The sequence below is a fragment of the Onychostruthus taczanowskii genome, unplaced genomic scaffold, assembly GCF_017590055.1.
Source record: "Onychostruthus taczanowskii isolate IOZ18803 unplaced genomic scaffold, ASM1759005v1 scaffold184, whole genome shotgun sequence".
Lineage (NCBI taxonomy): Eukaryota > Metazoa > Chordata > Aves > Passeriformes > Passeridae > Onychostruthus > Onychostruthus taczanowskii.
Genome location: NW_024499062.1, coordinates 13,661 through 34,561, shown reverse-complemented (window position 1 = coordinate 34,561; position 20,901 = coordinate 13,661). Strand labels below are relative to the sequence as shown.

The following is a 20,901-nucleotide window of genomic DNA, read 5'->3' as shown; positions in this document are numbered from 1 at the left end:
GTGCTGGGACTCCTGAGAAGCCCTACCACTCAAAAACGCTCTGGGAAACCAAGGCAGAGAAATGTCTCTCATTTTGCCCAAAATCACATTTTCTGGTGACAGTTAACTTGGAAAGCACAGCCCTAGAACCCTTGCAAGGCACCTTTCCCTCCTGCTTCAGCCAGCCCAGATCCCTCCAGGAGCCAACTGCTGGCTCTGATCACTTTGAGATGTGCAACTCCACCAAATTTATCAGGTTCAGAAATAACCTTTGAGGCCTGGAATAACTCAAGTGGATCCCAAAGCCCAGCCCTGCCCTTTGCAGAAGAATGTGGATTCACCCAGGCCATGTCCCCAAAGGAGCTGACCACAAGGATCACCCCATGGAGCCTCCACTCCTCACATTATTATTATTATTGTCATTCAGCTGAAGAGGTACTCAGGGCCAGCTGGAGAGGAAGGTTCCCTTTTCCCAGTGCTAGGTGGTCCATTCCAAAATTTTTCAATTAATGCATCCAAGTTCACACCTCTCAGGTCAGTTAAATTGGAATAATGACCAAAATGAGCCCCTTTACAGATGGACTCAACAGGCACATGATGGCCTTCAATGACTTAATCTGGTAAACCTATAAATAGAATTTTAATTATGCCATCTCAAACCATCATAGGGGACTACCCACTCTGGAATGGACAATTCCACTCAAGCTTCAAAACCAACAAAAATCCAGGAGATAAGAGATTTAAAAACCCATTTTAAATATCAGGAGGATTCAAAGCTCAGGGAAAAAAATCTTCCCCATGAGGGTGGGGAGGCCCTGGCACAGGCTGCCCACAGAAGCTGTGGCTGCCCCTGGATCCCTGGAAGTGTCCAAGGCCAGGTTGGATGGGGCTTGGAGCACCCTGGGAGGGTGGAAGGTGTCCCTGCCCATGGCACTGGATGATTTTAAGATCCCTTCCAACCCAAACCAGTCTCTGATTCCATGATTCTCACAGATATTCCTTTTCTCCACCCTCAGCCTCCATAAAAACACCCTTTCCCCTGCCCATCTCCTCACATTATTACTGGATGTAAAACCCTATTCAAGGAAACTCTCCTCTCCTGGAAAACATCCATATTTCCATGTTTTGATAAGAAAGCGTTCTAACACATTATTCCATGATATATTAAACAAGAACTCCAACAGCAATTGATGCACTTGGCCCACAGAGCCCTTGAGAATTTGGCAGCTTTTGTATCTTCAGACCCCTAAATCACATCCCTTCATGGATTAAAGTTCCATCTTCATCCTGCAGAAGAGAATCACCTCCTCAGCACACATTTATCTTCTCACAAAAGGCAGGGAATAATGGATCCATGAAAGCTGTTGCCTTTTTTTTTGGCAATAATTTCCGATCTATGATACACACATGGAAACACAGGAGAGCAACACCTCCAATTCCTGTGTGTGTAAAATGGATAACAACCAACATTAAATCAAACGTGCAGCATTTTAATCATTTAATTAGGTAAAAATTACTTTCTCCCCCAACAGTTCTTCCTTATTAGGAAAAAAACTCAAGACATCTACAGATCCTCCAACTGTTATTCCAACTCGAAGCCACAAAAGTCTTTGGAGCATCTGGCGTGTTTTGTGCTCCGTGGCAGCCTCGTTCTCTGTGAATTGAGTGATTTATTACCACCTAACCTCAGCCTCTGATGAGATTATGCTGCCAATTTGTGCCTCCTTTTTGGAGAGAGGGCTCTGCAACCCGGGCTTTGGGCTGAGCGTGGTGAATCTCAATTTAAAGGCTGACCTTTACAAGACGAGGGAAATGTTAATTCATGCTCACCTAAATGGCTTCAGCCCTCTTTAAAAGCAGAGTTTTCTGAGCCTGCTCACTCCTCTGCCACTGTAAAGTTCCATTTCAACATTATTAAGATAAAAACCTCTTGGCTGTGAGGAAAAAACCCCAAATGCTAATACAGCCGTCTGGGGTGCATTTGTTATGCTCCTTGAAAAACAATGGTGTCGCGTTTTGAAGGGATTTCAGACACAGATTAGAGGCAGCAGAATGACAGGGCCAGAGATTAAACACTTCTTTACCCCCTGAACAGGTACAAGAGCAGCAGCAGCTCCCTCCACGCTCACCCTGAAGGTCTCTGCTGGAATTTGCCATCCCCTGTGATGTGGAATTACTTCCTGGAGAAGTCTCAGCTTGAAAGGGATAAAATTTGCAGAAGAGGCAAGAAAGTGGCTCAGCCCCCACAGATAATTGCATTGGGCTGTTTTTTAAATTAGGATTATACACACCATCAAATGGGAGAAAGAAAAGGAATGTTTCAGCAATGTATTTATCAAAGCCTTGCTAAGCAAGCTGGTGAAAACAAAGAAATTTGACCCGCAAAAACGTGGAGAAACCTCAATATGAAAAGAAGAATTTGATGAAAAATTCAAATGTCAGCAAGATTTCAATAGAAAACATAAACATCCATGAGCATCTCAGGACTCTACACTGTCAAAAAGGCCAGAAGAAACAAAAGAAAAAAATATACAATGCCAACATAGCAATCAATTATCCTAGAAAGAAGATGGAATCATAGAATATCCTCAATTGGAAGGGAGCCACAAGGATCAAAGTCCAAATATATTTTGTGTGTGTATATATATATATATAGTATAAATCTCTTCACAACACTGTGTGGAAAAAAAAATGTATTGCAGTTTTGGCCAGCATGATGACTCAAGATCCCAAAAAAATCAGGATTAACTGATCAACATCCAGGTTAAATAGTGACCCAGCTGAGCTGAACTCCCATGGATATTTTATTCCTCATTTCACAGCCTAACTCCATGGTGTTTAAATAAATGGCTCACTACTGACATTTAGGCAAAAGCATAAATTCCATGGCTCAGTACTTCTAAAAGCTTGCTCCTCCTGGAAAAAACTCCAGTAATTGATATAAAACAGAGTATTACTGTTCACAGGCATAAACATTCTCCACCTATTCTGTTCTAATCTGCATAATACAAGATAATTCCATGTTGTCTTTGTAAATTCACCACAAAGCCCTCAAATGCTTCAGTAATCCAGATTCAAAGCTGGAAAACAGCTGTAAATAAGTGCCTTGAAAATCAAGGATTGCTTTGCAAACAAGGCACTGGGACACAGCGAGTCCCAACTGTAACACCACAACCCAACCAGTCCTGCTGGAGCAGCTTCCAGCAGAATGAGTGAAAGTGGAGTATTTCTGGGATTTTCATACAAGGAGGATGGTGCTTCCTCCCATCAACAGGGGAGAGAAGCATGGCAGATGTGGGAGAGTTGTGAGGATAGAGAATCCAGGCTGGCAACAACAATCAAAGCTGATTCTGATGCCCTGTGAGGGCTAACCTAGAGCAGAGGCTGGGCAGAGTTCCAGAATAAAGCAGGGATGGATTGAAAGGATCTCCTCCATGGATGCACCTGGGGCAGCACAAGAGCCCAGCCAGGGCTGCCCCCAAGATGAACCCAAATGGCCCCAAAATGCACGAGCGCTCCCGGGGTCTCTCCCTGGGATCAGCTCTGCTCCATGTGCACATTGCAGTTCAGTGTCCAATTCCAGCTCAGCCCCTGCACTCCCATCCTGCTTGTTTTTCCCTCTCCAGCCCACGGGGTTTGTGCTCCTGGCCTGAGATTTGGATCATTTGTCCTTGGTGCCCAGCTGGAGCAGGAATTGTTTTGTCTCCCTGCTCTGTGCACAGAGCTCACCATCCCATAATGTGAAGCTCAGACCCACACACTAAAGCAGCTCTGAATGTGAAAAATACAAAACCTAAAACCTGAGGCACTATTCCAGCATGGATTCTCCATCTCTGAGAAGCTCCTCTCATCACACACTACCTTCATGCCCCTATTTTTGGTTTTCCTGTTCCAAAAGGATCATGTGGCACCTGAGAGGTGTTTGGGCTCTGAAGTGAGAACAGTGCAAGGGTTAAAGATTAAAGGAAGAGGAGCCTGAGGTCAAGACCCAGGTGGGGAGGCCCAGAGCAGCTGGGGCTGCCCCTGGATCCCTGGAATGTCCAAGGCCCGGCTGGACACTGGGGCTTGGAGCAGCCTGGGACAGTGGGAGGTGTCCCTGCCATGGCAGTGGGGATGGAGCTGGGTGATCTTTAAGGTCCTTTCCAACCCAAACCATTCCATGACAGTGACATTCCAGTGCTCACTGACACCAAAATTCCTTGTCCTGCCTTACCTTGCTCAAATTCCCCCACACAAAGCAGAGATTTCACAGCCCAAGCCTGACTTTCAACACCTCCCCTCTCCCTGAGGAGTGACAAGAATTAAGTGGGAAATTCAACCCCCCCAAATGTTCTCCAGGATTAACCAGAGATGCCCTGATCCTTCTTCACAGACTCGACTGCTGGCTGAGGTCAGCCTTTAATAAGCAGCAATACACACATTTAGACACCTGGAAGGGATCAAAAACATCGTTGAAAAGGAAGAAAACAAACCCACATGGATGGGAAAAGGAGGGCTGACCCCACCCAGCAATGGGAACCTGTTGCTGTAGATGAAATGCCAAAAGTGCTCTCCCCAACACCAGGAGCTCTTTGCACTGACAAAGCAAAGGGACCCTCCTGCCTCCTTTTTTTAGGTATCTCCCTCTGAACTGTTGTAGCTTTAGTAACAATCTCTGAGGAAAAATCAAGAAACAGACGATTTTCTTACACATAATCCCCCTTTTGCTGTCAAGGGCCTGACCCCAGTTTGATAATCTCATTTCCTGAGAATCAAAACGCTGGAAATTCAAGCTTCCTCGAGTGTTAATTGCAACCCTGCTCCATTGCTAATCAAAAAATTGGATGTTTTGCATGAAAATGCTGCTCTAATTAATTCTCAGTCATAAAGCAGCCTGGTTTTAATAACCCCTCCTTGATTGGGCAGCCTTTGAAGAGGCCGTGTCTCTAATCCGCTACATCGGGACAAACACACGCCGAGGAAATCAGGAGTGGCTTTGCAGGGGCTGGGGGAGCTGATTGCTTCAGAGCTGGCAAAACCTTGAAAATCCCTGCTCTGCCTTCTCCCCCCAGCCCTGCCCAAGCTCAAAGCCAACTGTGATCCTGCTCATCATGAGACAAAAGCAGTGGTGTGACAGGAAATTCGGGATATCACATCGGCTCCCCTTCCTCAGCTGATTTTTGCGCTGGTTTATTCCCCATCCTTCTTTAAGGAATATTTTTTAAACCAGCACAAGCCACTTGTCACCACATCTCCTTTAACCAGACATGAATCCTGTTCCCTCTTCCCCCTCCCCAGCCCCTCTGACTGACAACACATTATCATCCACATCTTGCAGAGGTGCTGAACCGAATTTTCATTATCCCAAATGTCAGCTTTGGTTTCTGTCACCGCCGAGCACAGCTGGCTCCCTGAGGCAGCCCTTGGGTGAATCCAAATGGAACAAGGCACCTACAAATAACAGCATTTTCCCTGGACCTGGCCTTACATGGTGCCCTTGTCAAAGCAGATCCTCTGTGCCTCTGCTGCTATTTCTTGGCATCAAGATCTTAATTAGCAGAGTTTCTCGTTGTTTTTCTTTAATTGCTTAAAACCTTATGGTAAGGATTTTTTCAGGCTTGGGTGGAGAGTGGATGAGCAGTAGAGTGAGGAGTAACAAAAATTCACTTCCCAAATTTAGATTTGTGTCTGAGGGCTATTCAAGGCTTTCCATTTATCACCCAGCCAGCAAGAAAAAAAAAAAAATAGTGGATTTTTAATTCTAAAAATGATCCACTATAATTTATTGTGTTATTGTACCAGAGCTTTGTTTTACTGCCACATTCGCCATCCTTTGCCAGAGATAAGCAACCTGGAAGGTTCCTAAAATCCCAGATTGGTTTGGGTTGGGATTAAAATCATCCAGTGCCACTCCTGCCATGGCAGGGACACCTCCCACTGTCCCAGGCTGCTCCAGCCCCAGTGTCCAGCCTGGCCTTGGACACTGCAGGGATGCAGGGGCAGCCCCAGCTGCTCTGGCAATTCCAGCCCAGCCAGGAATTCCTCATGGCCAAGATCCCATCCATGGCTGCCCTCTGGCAGTGGGAGCCATTCCCTGTGTCCTGTCCATCCCTTGTCCCCAGTCCCTCTGCAGCTCTCCTGGAGCCCCTGCAGGCCCTGGAATGTGCTGGAAGCTCTCCCTGGATCCTTCCCTTCTCCAGGTAAGCACCCCCAGCTCTCCCCAGACTATACCAGTCCAGAAGGAAATATTTCACTTCTGTATTCACCCCCACCTTTATTTTTTAATGACAGTTGTCAGAGAACTTGTGTGGCCAACTTCAAGGGAAAAAACACTTGGCCAAAGTCTTTCTCCTGCAATTTCAGTGGAATGAGACAGAAGAATTCCAGCTCTAAACCACTTGCAGCAGGTCCCTTTCTCCCACTGAGGGATAATGTGAGCCTCATGCTCTGCACTATTTCAGTCCAAATCAAAGGGGTTAATGACAAAGCATCACTCTGATCTTCACACGTTTTTAAGGCTATTTAAATTAAATTCTTGTGTCGAAAAGTTAGCGTGAGCTAAACTTTTATAAATTCCTTTCTTTTCATGCATATGTTTCTTTGAAGATCTTTTCAGGAAAAAAGATTCCCTAACAAGTCACCCTCCCCCTGCTGCCACTGAAAAATCATCCCTGTGGATCAGGCTGTTGGGAACAGAAACTGTGCAGTGTTCACAGAAGACAGAGTGTCACATGCCTGCTTTCCACTAACCTGATTGAACAATTAAATTGTATTTCTCTTTAAAAGGGATAAAAAAAATAAATATATATATATATAAAAATCCAAATGCAGATCTTGCTGTGGTCTGGGATTCAGGAAGATTAATGAGCAACCTAAAAGGGAACAGCAGCTCATAATAGAGACAGAGGTTACTGCATTTTTAACGTGAAGTTCAAAGGGAAACTTTTCTTGATGGTTCAACTGCAAAGGATCTCAGCAAAGTCATCTCATCTATTGTCCCCACTGCCTCCCCACACTGACTTTGTGTCACCTACTGCATCACGTCCAGGCTCTTCCAATTGAGCTGCAAAGGGCAGCAGGATCTTGGCCCTCTCCACACTAATTCCTGTTTTGTCCTTTACTCCTTTGTCAGCTCCTGGGCTTTGTTCTTGCCCACCCAGGCTCCCTGAGCAGCTCTGCTGCATCCTCCTCTCCTGGAAATGTTCCCAGTGTCCTGCTCATCCCAAATGCTGCCCCAAGATTTGTCTTGTATCCGTAAGGAATCACTCTTCCATGAAATCTGATTCTAAATGAGCTCCAAACCCTGGACAGGAGCTCCTTAAAACCCTCAGTGTAGCAGCACTAATCACAAAAATCCCCAAATCCCAGCCACGAGGCACCTGGAGGAGGACACAGATATGGAGAAAGTCAGTTCTGTTCTCTGCTTGTTTTTAAAGCCACGTGGACAACTGGGAATGACAGAAGGCAAGACTCATCCCAAAGGGATGGGAAATTCTGGAGCAAGTGCTGCAGGCTCTCTGATGGCCCCAAAAAGCTCAAAATTCTCAACAGCCAAAAATTTCTTGGCTTTTAGCCCACACTTGTCCCACACAGTTTGTAATAGGGAGCTCAAAACTATGGAGAAGGAACTACTTAAATCCTCCTGGAATAAAACCCATTAATGGGATGGAACATGAACCATCCCACTGACCTGGGGGACATCTCCCAGCCAGTCCTGGCCGTGTGACACTTTTGAAGGTGAGAACCTGAATCCCAAAAGGCAGAGGGCTGTGAGCTCCACACCTCCCAGGTGTGTGCAAGGTGAGATCCCAGCTTAGCTGGCAGGTTCCTCCCCATCCCTTCATTCCCACAGGCTGTGGGATCAGGGGGTGGGCAGCTGTCACCCTCAGCTTCTTCCTTCTCAGTCCACCCAAAAGGAGCTCAGAATTCACCACAGAGCCATTGCACCCCTGCTCATCAGTAGAGATCACCTTCTGCAGCCACCCAAGTGACTCAAGCTGTCACCAAAACAATCTCTGCCTCTCAAGGCTTTTTTTCACACCCTTGTGGGATTGTCTCTGAGGACAGGTTGTGAAAGGAGGAGGGGAACACAAAGGCATCCAGAAATTCTCTTGTAAATTATAGAACATTCTCAATTAAAAGCCAGCTGAAGATTGTCAAGGACAAGAGTTCCAAGAGAAATTCTGCCCTTGGTCATCACTGTAATATTTGAAGGACATGAATTATTTTCTTGTTATGATTAGCCCAGGAAGAAACTGGATTAGATGATACAAAAGAATTTAGCCCTGCTGTAGATGATCATGGCAGTCTTGGGATATTTCCCTTGATTCTGCTGCCAAGCCCAACCACTGGATCACCCAGTAAAAACAAGGGAAATGATGGCATGCAAGAGCAGGGGACACTTCCCTGGGCACACACAGCACCTGCCATGGGCAATATAAACCAGCAAAAGCAGCCCAGATCCCCAGGAAAAACAAGGGAAATGATGGCATGCAAGAGCAGGGCACACAGAGCACCTGCCATGGGCACTATAAACCAGCAAAAGCAGCCCAGGTCCCCAGATTCACCATCTGCAAACTGCAGCTCCTCAAATGTACAAAACACAAAGAATTGGTCACTTTAACCCATCCAGCTTCAAATTTGAGCTGCCTGAGCTCAGCTCCCAAAGCAATGCAGGGTAAGTATCATAGCAAGGACACAGACAAATATCCAACACCCAAACCCAGTGCTCAAGGTGAGGTTGTTTCTATTTCACCTTTTGTTTTAGGAGTATTTTTTAAGACCTCGAGCTCCAGCTGAAAATGCTGAGAAAATAGAGAAACCCTTCACAACCTCATAATGAACAAGAGCTTCAAACTTGGAGTGACTCAGAGCAGAGATCAATACCTGCCAGAGGCTGGGCAGGATATTCCAGCTCCTGCAGAAGGGAATTATCCAATTACCAAGGATTCCTTTCCATACCTTGCAGCTCCCCACTCCTGCTGTACAGCTCCCTCCTCTGCTCCCTCAGGTAGGCACTCATGCTGATGGCATGGGATGAGGATTCAAACCTGGAATTCAAAGGAATTCAGTCAATTTCAGGCACTGGAAGCATCCTTCTTGTGAGCACCACTCAGCTCTTCATCATATAAAACGTAAAGATATTGTTCTCCTGGAAATTAAGGACCAATCAATTATTATTTATTGTATGGCTCTAATAATCCATAAGGACCAAATATTTTCCAACCATTTCAGCCCCATCAAGAGGATTTTTGGCACTTACAGTAAAAGGCCCCAAACTGGGCCCGGATCTGACACCTCAGTGACTGAGGACAGCTCAAGGTCCCTGTGACCACAAGTGTCCCATGGCCATGGGCTTTGTGCCTGACACAGATGAGTGCTGGGAACACCCCCATGGCCAAGGGCTGTTGCTCCAGGCAGGCACTTCCCCAAAAAAAAAAAAAAACACAAAAAAACAATCCTGGGTGTTGGAACAACAGTAAAAGGCCCCAAACTGGGCCATTATCTGACACCTCAGTGACTGAGGACAGCTCAAGGTCCCTGTGACCACAAGTGTCCCATGGCCATGGGCTTTGTGCCTGACACAGATGAGTGCTGGGAACACCCCCATGGCCAAGGGCTGTTGCTCCAGGCAGGCACTTCCCAAAAAAACCCACAAAAAAAACCAATCCTGGGTGTTGGAACCCGGGTTACTGAGAATTTCAGACTTTCTGTGCTGCCAGGCACTGACCCCCAGGAGAACTCTGCATTGACCTGAGGCTGTAGAAAAAGCTTCCAAAAATGAATGCTAAAACTAAGATTATAAGTGCATAGCTTCAATAGAAGTGTGTAATATCACATGGTGAAAAACTTAAGAGTTTCAGGTTTTAGAATATATATAAAGCAAGACAGAAGTTTTAGGGCAGAAGCTGGTCCTTCTTTACCTTCTTAATAAGTTTAAGTAGTATTGTGTAATTAAATATAGTCCCCATTACAAGCCAAAAGTAGTTAGTTATTGGGTTAAAAGTAAAAATAATTTAAGTGACATTTCTTAATTAGCTTATCCTTAAAAAACCTTGTAAGAAAGAGAGATGTGTCTTCATTTTTAGCTTATTAAAATTAAGGACTACAAAACTCCCAGCTTGTGAGACTGTAACATAGATAAGAACTAATAAACATCTGAGTGCAACAAGAAATACTGTCTCACACATTTAATTCCAACCTTAGCAAAAAAAGAAGCAAAAAAATCCATTTCCTGGGAGTGCCTGGATGGGCTCTGGGGACCAGGGAGCTCATGGTGGGGACAGAGCACCTTCAAACAGCTCCAGTGGACATAATGCCTTGAGAAGGCTGAGCTAGGACAGAGGCTGGGCAGAGTTCCAGAATAAAGCAGGGATGGATTGAAAGGATCTCCTCCATGGATGCACCTCGGGCAGCACAAGAGCCCAGCCAGGGCTGCCCCCAAGATGAACCCAAATGGTCCCAAAATGCACGAGCGCTCCCGGGGTCTCTCCCTGGGATCAGCTCTGCTCCATGTGCACATTGCAGTTCAGTGTCCAATTCCAGCTCAGCCCCTGCACTCCCATCCTGCTTGTTTTTCTCTCTGCAGCCCACGGGGTTTGTGCTCCTGGGCTGAGATTTGGATCATTTGTCCTTGGTGCCCAGCTGGAGCAGGAATTGTTTTGTCTCCCTGCTCTGTGCACAGAGCTCACCATCCCATAATGTGAAGCCCAGACCCACACACTAAAGCAGCACAGAATGTGAAAAATAGAAAAGCCAAACCCTGAGGCATCAGAGACCATACTTGGAAAGGAAACTTGTGTCACAAGAAGACCTGAGGATGGTGAGGATTTGCTGCAGATTGCAACTGTTAATCCCATAAAAATGTCATTCTCAGCTAGCTAGGAAAGCTCTGGGAAGTCTTGCTTGGAAGAATAATAAAATTCCTGCTGCAATATAGAGAAGAAGATTGTGTGCCAGCCTCTGGGTACCTGTGGTGTGGCCTGGGACCCATGGGCAGGACTGAGGATTTCAGTTATAGGTGACAAGAAAGAGCATCTTTGGGAATAGTTGAGGTATTTTCTTCATCCTTTTAACTCCAGGTCTTCGAAATGAGATTGGAAATCATTGCTGCAGTGAAGAGGAGCTGCAGTCTCTTCCTCTGCAGAGACAGAGCTTTCCCTGGTGGAATAATGAACCTGTTGTTCCTGATGCCTTGTGCAGGCTGCCCTAGAACAGAGGCTGGACACAGTTACAGAATAAATCAGGGATTAATTAAAAATATATCCTCAACAGATGCACCTTGGCAGCACAAGAGCCCAGCCAGGGCTGCCCCCAAGATGAACCCAAATGGTCCCAAAATGCACGAGCGCTCCCGGGGTCTCTCCCTGGGATCAGCTCTGCTCCATGTGCACATTGCAGTTCAGTGTCCAATTCCAGCTCAGCCCCTGCACTCCCATCCTGCTTGTTTTTCTCTCTCCAGCCCACGGGGTTTGTGCTCTTGGGCTGAGATTTGGATCATTTGTCCTTGGTGCCCAGCTGGAGCAGGAATTGTTTTGTCTCCCTGCTCTGTGCACAGAGCTCACCATCCCATAATGTGAAGCCCAGACCCACACACTAAAGCAGCACAGAATGTGAAAAATAGAAAAGCCAAACCCCGAGGCATCAGAGACCTCACTTGGAAAGGAAACTTGTGTCACAAGAAGACCTGAGGATGGTGAGGATTTGCTGCAGCACTCCTCATGGCCTCCCCAGTCCCGCAGCTCAGGAAGGTGGAATCGGCCTCAGTGCTGCCCAGAGGGACACTGGGAACACGAGCACCACACCCGAGACAGGGGAAAGCATTTCACAGCTTTCCTGGCCACTAGTGTTAAGATTATTACTATTAATGAGGCTTTTCTGCTTTAATTTGGACTCTGAGTGTTGGTGTTATTGCAACTGAACTAATAACGATTTATCAAAATACAACAAACCCTTCTGATTTTAATTAAATGAGCTGTAAATTGTTGGCTCTGGGTTCCTTTCTGTCCTCAGTGAGACAATAAAAGCAGCATTATCCCACAGGTCTTTCCAGGCACCAAACCCTGACCTCATCCCTTCTTTTTCATAACCATCCATTTTTTGTCCCCTATTTTCCTTCCTCTTCCTCGAGCTGCCCTTCCCCACATTCCTGTTCCCACTCAACTCCTTGTAACTCCCTTCCCAATGCTGATCCTCCCACAAAGCTTTCAAAACATTTCTGTTTTCTTTAGAATTGCACAGAATTACAGCCAAGTCTGGGACTGATTTATTGGGTGTTCAGCTCCTGCCTGTACAATTCACTCCTGTCTTATTTCCTGATTTCCATCTTGGAAAACTGATCTGGCCACCTAAGCATGCCCTTGGCTACTTTGGGGAACAGAAGAAAGCCTAAAAAAAAGGAAGTTTATGATGGCATGCATTACCCAAATTCCCCTTCATCTGAAGCTTTCTTTTTCAAGTCAACATCGCAACTAAAGAAATATTTTTTTTTATTATACCCATTTTAAAGGAAATAAGGATTCAAAGTTTCTTCTAAATACCAGCTCCTGATTTCCAGAGAGCATGACACAACTTCCCTCTATTCCTTGAGGACATAACTAGCAGAAATATTTAATATTAATTAAATTAGCTCAGTATTTAATATTAATGAAATCGGCTCACAGCTACCACAGGACACAGCACCAACACCTGCATCCACCTGCGAGCAAAACACGAGGTGGAGCCCTGCCCTAAGAGACTGCTGAGGAATGAAATGCAGATTTTTGTGGTGACAAGAGGAGAGATTTGGCCAGAGCTAATGGAAAGGCAGGGAAAGGAGCCTGGCACAGAAAGCACTGGAGATGGGAGGGGAGACAAGAATAACACTCCATCAAACACGTACAGAGCTCAGAGGGCTGAGAAATTCCATTTCAAGGGAGATTTCCATAGATATGGTGACAGCTGACAGATAAGCAAATGAGAGATCCCAATAAGTGCTGCTGTCACTGTGGGGACAGCGCCGGGAGCGGGGAGAGATGCTGCTCCCACGAGGTGATTCACCTGCCTTTGAACAATTACAGCCACCTCCTCTCTGCTGACAAACTCCACCCAGCCTCAGCCTGCTCCAGGTGAGCCACAGCATCCTCATTCTTCCAGCTTTAATCCCAAATTTAGTCCTCAAACCCCAAACTCGGGTCCTTGGACGCTCGGGGACAGACATGGGATGAGCAGCCCTATTTTGTTCCAATATCCTTCTGCAGGTCAGAGTAAATTCCAAGTGGAATTCTCAGCCCAAAATGGCCATGAGAGAGTTTTTAAAAGGGTGAGGGGTAATAATCATGGGTTGACAGGGGAAGGAGGCAATACTTAACCTCTAATAACAGGGGGTTGCAGGAGAGCTCATCCTGGGAGAGCAAAGTGGAAGACTTGGACTTCTAACTGGTATCCCAGGTACTATGAGAGGACATCTACTGGGAGCACAAAACAGCACTTTTAGGTCCTCTCCATAATCCTCAAGAGACCCAAGAGAATGGCCAGCACAGGTAGGGGGGGGAAGAGAAGAAAATTCCAGCACAGCTCCCCCAAATCCAGGTGTGAATCTCCTCTCCCACCAGCACTGCTCAGCAACTCCTCACTCCTTACTGCTGCACAAATTTGCTCTCCCAGTTCCTTCCCTTGGCCACCCAGCCTTTCTCATCCTCCTCTCCCTTACACTCTCCTCCCAACCACTTAATTCTTTGCAGCCTGACCGCTGAATTAAAGGAGTTAGTGACAGGATTAAGTGCTTAGTCTATGCAGTAATTACACAGTTATCTTAATTCCCTTTGTCCAGTGCCCTTTATCGCTCTCTCTAACAGGTCCTGAATTTACCATGGACAAAGACAGGCAGAATGGATCACTCCATGCTCTGCAGCAGCTCCTGTAATGGGATTCCCAGTCCTGGAATGAGCCCTGGGAAGAGCTCAGCTCTAAAACCCAGCGCTGAATCCGTAACAGATCTTCAGCTCCGGGCATTAAATCCCCATCCAGGAACTTCCACACCTCTCACACTGTGAAACTGCGATTACCAGCAGCACTCCAGGGACCAAAGGCAGCTTAGGCACAGCTTTTAAAACCCCTGCACTTACTTAAAGAGAGGGTTCTTGGGTCTCTGGGGTTTCTTCTTGGCGAAGAAGGCGGCGAACTCGCGGCCGGAGCTGGCGTAGCTGAGCTGGGCCGAGGGCTCCGAGGCCGTGCGCGTGTTCTTCATGTCCAGGTACTCCGTCAGCAGCATCTGAGGGGAGGGACAGAGCTCACAACGCTGCACAGGGCCACCACACACACAGGCTACTTCAGAAGGCTTTAAGCATTGACCCACACACAGGAACATCCAGTCACCTCAGAAGGCTGCAAGCATCTGCCCTTGCTGTCCTTCAGCCCAGCCTTTTATCCCCTCTGCTCCCTCTGTGACTGCTCAGTGCTCCTGGCTCATCACCTGCAATTCTGCTCACCTGCTTCTCACAGCTGCAGCCCGTCAGGGATGAGGCTCGGCCATAGCCCCACTCCCAGTTACCTCAAACTGTGTGCCTACACCTTCCATCCTTCCTTCCATCCCTCCGTCCATCCTGTCACAGCACATGTCACAGTTGAGACAGCCACGGTACCCAGACTGTCACCATGCAATTTCAGAAGGCTTCACCCCACACACAGTAACACCACCCCACTCCAGAAGGCTGTGAGCATCCACCCTTGTCGTCCTTAAGCCAAACTTTTTATCCCCTCATGCTCACACCCTGCTTGTTGTCCTTCAGCCCAGCCTTTTATCCCCTCATGCTCACACCCTACACCTGTGTGCCCTCTGTTCCCTGGGTGATTGCTCAGCACCCCTGGGCCCTCCCTAGCTCGTTGCTGTCAGTGCTGCTCACCTGCTGCTCACAGCTGTAGCCATTGGGGATGAGGCTCGGCCACAGCCCCACTCCCAAACCTCAAACTGTGTGCCTACACCTTCCCACCCAACCACTCCATGACGAGATTGAAGCACGTTCTGGTGATGCCTTAGAATTTCAGCTTTTATATTTTTCAAATCCTGCACTGCATTAGTGTTGTAGCACACAGTAACACCACCCCACTCCAGAAGGCTGTGAGCATCCACCCACATCGTCCTTCAGCCCAACCTTTTATCCCCTGCTGTTCATGCAGTGCACCTGAGTGCCCTCTGCTCCCTGGGTGGTTGCTCAGCACCCCTGGGCACTCCATAGCTCATTGCTGTCAGTGCTGCTCACCTGCTGCTCACAGCTGTACCCACTAGGGATGAGGCTTGGCCACAGCCCCACTCCCAAACCTCAAACTGTGTGCCTACACCTTCCCACCCAACCACTCCATGATGAGGTTGAAGCACGTTCTGATGATGCCTTAGAAATTCAGCTTTTATATTTTTCAAATCCTGCACTGCATTAGTGTCACAGTTGAGACAGCCACAACACCCAGAGTGTCACCATGCAATTTCAGAAAGCTTCACCCCACACACAGTAACACCACCCCACTCCAGAAGGCTGTGAGCATCCACCCACATCGTCCTTCAGCCCAACCTTTTATCCCCTGCTGTTCATGCAGTGCACCTGTGTGCCCACTGTTCCCTGGGTGGTTGCTCAGCACCCCTGGGCACTCCATAGCTCATTGCTGTCAGTGCTGCTCACCTGCTGCTCACAGCTGTACCCACTAGGGATGAGGCTTGGCCACAGCCCCACTCCCAAACCTCAAACTGTGTGCCTACACCTTCCCACCCAACCACTCCATGATGAGGTTGAAGCACGTTCTGATGATGCCTTAGAAATTCAGCTTTTATATTTTTCAAATCCTGCACTGCATTAGTGTTGTAGCACACAGTAACACCACCCCACCTCAGAAGGCTGCAAGCATCCACCCATGTCATCCTTCAGCCCAGCCTTTTATCCCCTCACGTTCATGCAGTGCACCTGTGTGCCCTCTGCTCCCTGGTCAGCACACCTGGGCACTCCATGGCTCGTTGCTGTCAGTGCTGCTCACCTGCTGCTCACAGCTGTACCCACTAGGGATGAGGCTGGGCTGCAGCCCCACCCCCAATTTCCACAAATTCTGTGCCTACACCTTCCCAGGCAACCATTCCATGATGAGGTTGAAGCACATTCTGGTGATGCCTTAGAATTTTAGCTTTTATATTTTTCAAATCCTGCACTGCATTAGTGTCGCAGTTGAGACAGCCACAACACCCAGAGTGGCACCATGCAGTATCAGAAAGCTTCACCCCACACACAGTAACACCACCCCACTCCAGAAGGCTGCGAGCATCCACCCTTGTTGTTCTCCAGCCTTTTATCTTTTATCCCCTGCTGTTCATGCAGTGCCCTCTGTTCCCTGGGTGGCTGCTCAGCACCCCTGGGCACTCCATGGCTCGTTGCTGTCAGTGCTGCTCACAGCTGTGCCCTGGGGATGGGGCTGGAGCAGCCCCACTCCCAATCACCACAAACTCTGTGCTTACAGGACAGAAAGCTCAGCAGCTATGCTAAAACAGCATCAGTGTGTCCCTAGAATGCCTGGGATTTTTGGGTTCTGTGTGGAAAAACAACCAGAACTCACAAAAATTCTAATTAACAGAAATGTGGCTTTATTTTTAAAAAATTATATCCTGAGGACTGGCTCTAATTTGGTAAAAATTTATTTTATATCCCTAAGAATGGTTTGGGTTGGGAAGGATATCCAAGATCAGCCAGTCCCATCCTCTGCCATGACCAGCAGACCAGGTTGCTCCTGGTCCAGTCCAGCCTGGCCTTGGACACTTCCAGGGAAGGGATTTTTGACCAAATCTATCTGCTCCAAGTTCCAAAACAAACCAGCAAAAAGTTCCCAGAGGTGATTCCATCCGTGGCAGCCATGGGAAGAGGGTGGGTGAGCTTTATACACTGATTATAAATATAATTAATGCTCTTGAAAACAAAGGGTTGCAATAGTGAGAAGTGCAGTGAAAATACCTTGGTTTATAAATGTATTTATGGGCTTAAATACTGCCAACATATTTATATGGAGAAATAGGAAACATCCATGTGTGTGCTGGGGGTCCCACATGATGGAAAATACCCTGGAAATCTGCAAAAAATGTCCTTTATTAGCTCCCAACCCAAACGTGCTTCTTTCATCATCAAAAATAAGAATTCCCACAGCTGCCAGTGGAGTTTAGGATTGATTTTCCAACCCCAAATGACTCAGTGAGGGGCTGGGGATTCCCTTTGTGACACGAGGGTCCCCCCTGGGAAACCTTTGCAGCCCAATATTTGATAGTATTTAAAATGCAGACATAAAACCAGACTCCAAGTAATTCCATTTTAATTTCCTTGTGTCCGAAGATGAAATGAAAGCCCTCGAAAATGAACTTTTGTCAGTGTATTTCAAAAGTCTGTTTATTTTCAGGAATTTTTACCTACTCACAGGCTGTTGGAAATGTGTTCCATGTGAATAATCAGCCAGTCAAAGCCCATCAAAGAGAGTTGGAGGTAATGAAAAGAATTCATCACTCCTGTGTTGCCTAAGTTGAAACAAATTACACAGGAATAAATATCCAGGCAAATGGAATCGTGCCCCTAATTAGAAACAATTTGGGATGGCTTGGAAAAAAATAATAATACAAACACACAGAGAAAATCTGATTCCTAAACCATCTCAATTAAAACTTTACCTAAGCACAGGCTTTGAAAATTTGTGTTTATTGGTAAAAATAACCACTGTGCTAATTTTTGACACTAATTTAGCAAACCCGTTTGTATTCACCTATTTGCATTTCATCTTCTCCACTTAAGTTAACAACCCGAAAATCGCCACAAAAATCTAATTAAACCCTCAAACTTAATCAAGTTGGGGGAAAAAAAAGGCAAAAAAATTAAGCAATTTGTTCTTCCATTATGGATGAAACCTACTTATGATGGATTCCACTATTCTGGTGTCACTTTATGTCCAGGAGTGGGAATATTAAGTGTGAATTCCAGGATTACAATAAACCAAGAGAGGTTTGGGTTGGGAGCAGAATGAATTGTCCCTGGGGGTAACAGGTGAAACAGAGAACCAGGAGATGAGTTTGCTCTAAGATATTCAGAAAATACCAAATATTGGGAAAAAAGATGGAAAAATTAATTTATTGTTAATGTACTCCATGAAACTATTTACTGCAAAGGCAGGGGAGGATGGCTGGATACAAGGTTATGAAAAAGTCAGAAGCTGTAAAAGCTGATTTTGATAATTATCTCAAAATTCATCAGATTCCAGAATGGTTTGGACTGGGAGGGATCATAAAGCCCATCCAGTCCCACCCCTGCCATGGCAGGGACACCTCCCACAGCCCCAGGCTGCTCCAAGCCCTGGCCCTGGACATTGCCAGGGATGTGGGTACCTCTGGGAAGATGAAAGCAGGGAGACAGGAATTGAGAGTTCATTTTTCAGTTAAAAAATTCAATTGTAGCCAAAACTGGGCCAGGCAGATGAAAGCTCTTCCTGCTCCACTGCCCTGAATTCAACAGTTCCACAAATTCTTTGGGGTGAAGTAATTAACTGGAAATGTGGATGAGCAGTGACAGGACACAGCCAAGGGGATGGGAGAGATCCCCAGAGATGATCCAGGGAGAGCTTCCAGTACATTCCAGGGCCTGCAGGGGCTCCAGGAGAGCTGCAGAGGGACTGGGGACAAGGGATGGACAGGACACAGGGAATGGCTCCCACTGCCAGAGGGCAGCCATGGATGGGATCTTGGCAATGAGGAATTCCTGGCTGGGCTGGAATTGCCAGAGCAGCTGGGGCTGCCCCTGCATCCCTGCAGTGTCCAAGGCCAGGCTGGACACTGGGGCTGGAGCAGCCTGGGACAGTGGGAGGTGACCCTGGACACTGCAGGGAAGTGGAATGGGATGGGCTTTAGGGTCCCTTCCCACCCAAAACCATTCCATCATTCAACACAGCACATTTGGCTTCAAAGTGCAGCATAAAATTGAAATCCCTTCTCATTTCTCAGCACCATTAACTCATGGGCCAGGCTGGGAATAATCCTGGCAGCACTTGGCCTCCCAAAGCAGCCTCAGGTTTCCCTTTCTGCCTGCCCTGAGAGGTCCCTGGTGCTCCCCAGTGTCCCTGGGCTCCAGGGGCTCCCTGTGTCCCTGCTCCCAGCCCCAGCTCCCCACTTGCTCTGTCTCTTCGTCCTCCTGCAGGATTTTAATCACCCTCACCTTTCACTGTCACAAGTTGTGATCTGGCCCTGTGCTGATTAAAAACCACAGCAAGACACAACCTGACAACCCACTTGAAAGGCAAGAAAAGCCAGATATTAAAAATATCCACTGAAAAGCCACCCAAACCAGCTCCACTTCAATCCCTACGCTGGGCACTTGTTTCTGGGCCAGGGTCCCTTCTGTGGGAGCTGCTCTGGCAGTCTGGGTGAAAGTTGTGCTTCCCAAGTCATTTGGGGGTTTGTTCCTTCCCTTCCTCCCTCCCTGCAGGGAGATGAAAGTTCCCAGGTGTGGCACTAATTCCCAATTAGCATTGATAATGAGGGGAGCACTGATAGCATTAGCTGCAGAGTTTGGGAGGGATTTCTTTATTCTTTCCCAAAAAGAAAAGAAGGAATTCTTCTGGTACAGGAGTGGAATTGTGAGGTGCCTTTAAGGAATTCATTCTGGAAGGGATTTTATTATTATGTTTCAGTTAAATGAATTGGCCCTGTGCTGATTAAAAATCACAGCAAGACAGAACCTGAAAATCCACTTTAAAGGCAAGAAAAACCCAGATATTAAAAATATCCACTTAAAAGCCACCCAAACCCAGGCCCTTTCTGCCTGTGCAAGCCAAAGGAACTTTCCTGAAGCAGCCAAGTGAGGGATTTCCTGATTTGATCCCACAACACCTGCTTAGGAATTGCTGAAGCATCATCCCAAAACCTGGTTAGACATTAATCACGTGGCTGCACAGCAAGATTTATGAGGAACTGTGAAGTTTGCAGCATCCCATTCATCTGGAACAAGGATTTGGAGTTTGTGCTCCGTGGCTGAATCCTGCCATCCGTGGGATGTGTTTACATCCCTCACACAAATAAAGCTGTCCATAATTCAGGGGAACAAAGCACCCTGCATCCAACTGCTCTCTGGGAATGAAAATTAATAGAAAGTGGTTTATCAAAAAAGCCATTTTTTATGGATTTGGAGGTGTGATTAAATTTTGAAACTCCAAAAGGCCAGGGCAGGGTGTGTGGCCTGTGTGTCACATCGAGCTGGTGACACTGGCTCTGCTCTGTCCTTCTCAACTGCAACCCTGGCACAAGGACAAATCTGCTCCTGGGACACTCCACACCCTCATCTGTGGGAAATTAATTTGTAGGGAATTCTCAAAACGTGACAGATTTCTCACATCTGTATGCACACTTTGAGATGAGAAATGCTGACTTAGGAATGCCCTGGAACAGCACAGACATTGCTGAGAGAGAAATGGAACTGGAAACAAGTTTCAAAGGGTGGCCTTGCAAATAAGACTGGATGCTTTGGAGAAATAGAACTGTGAAAGAGGCATTGGAGTGCACCCATGAGGGGTAATTTTAGATGATTGGCTTTAAGGCATCTACAGCATGGTGTGGCTAAAGCTGACAGAGCAATAAACACTTATAATGTATTTTAGTATCAGTAATAATAATAGTAATTATGAATTTACTTTGTAGATATAAGGTAGTTACAGCTACACTTTTTTTTTTTCTGAATGTGATGGTGTGAATTCTAACATCTGTATTGTCTCACCCTTCACATGAGACTAAAAATGGAATCAAAGTTTTTAAAATGCCTCTCAGCTGCCCCATCTCTGAATCAGAAAAGGGCCTAATCCAACACACATCTTCCTTCCTTGGCTGAGCCCTGGATAGGTTTTTATGCTTTATCATGCCCAAGATTGACCTGAGCAAAGTATGGGCAGTAAAACACACCTGGCCAGGGT

At 46.7% G+C, this 20,901-nt stretch overlaps 1 protein-coding gene across 1 annotated transcript in view; it reads right to left on the bottom strand.

Annotated features, from left to right (window-relative positions):
• LOC121334187 (exocyst complex component 4) overlaps positions 1-14,209 on the bottom strand; it is a gene marked incomplete at its 5' end in the record, with an annotated part of 213,738 nt that extends 199,529 nt beyond the window's left edge. The window contains 2 exons of the mRNA XM_041401096.1: positions 8,920-9,008; positions 14,064-14,209. Of these exons, the coding sequence (XP_041257030.1) occupies positions 8,920-9,008; positions 14,064-14,209 (235 nt within the window). The remainder of the gene's footprint in view (positions 1-8,919; positions 9,009-14,063) is intronic.
• Between the last annotated feature and the right edge of the window lie 6,692 nt (positions 14,210-20,901).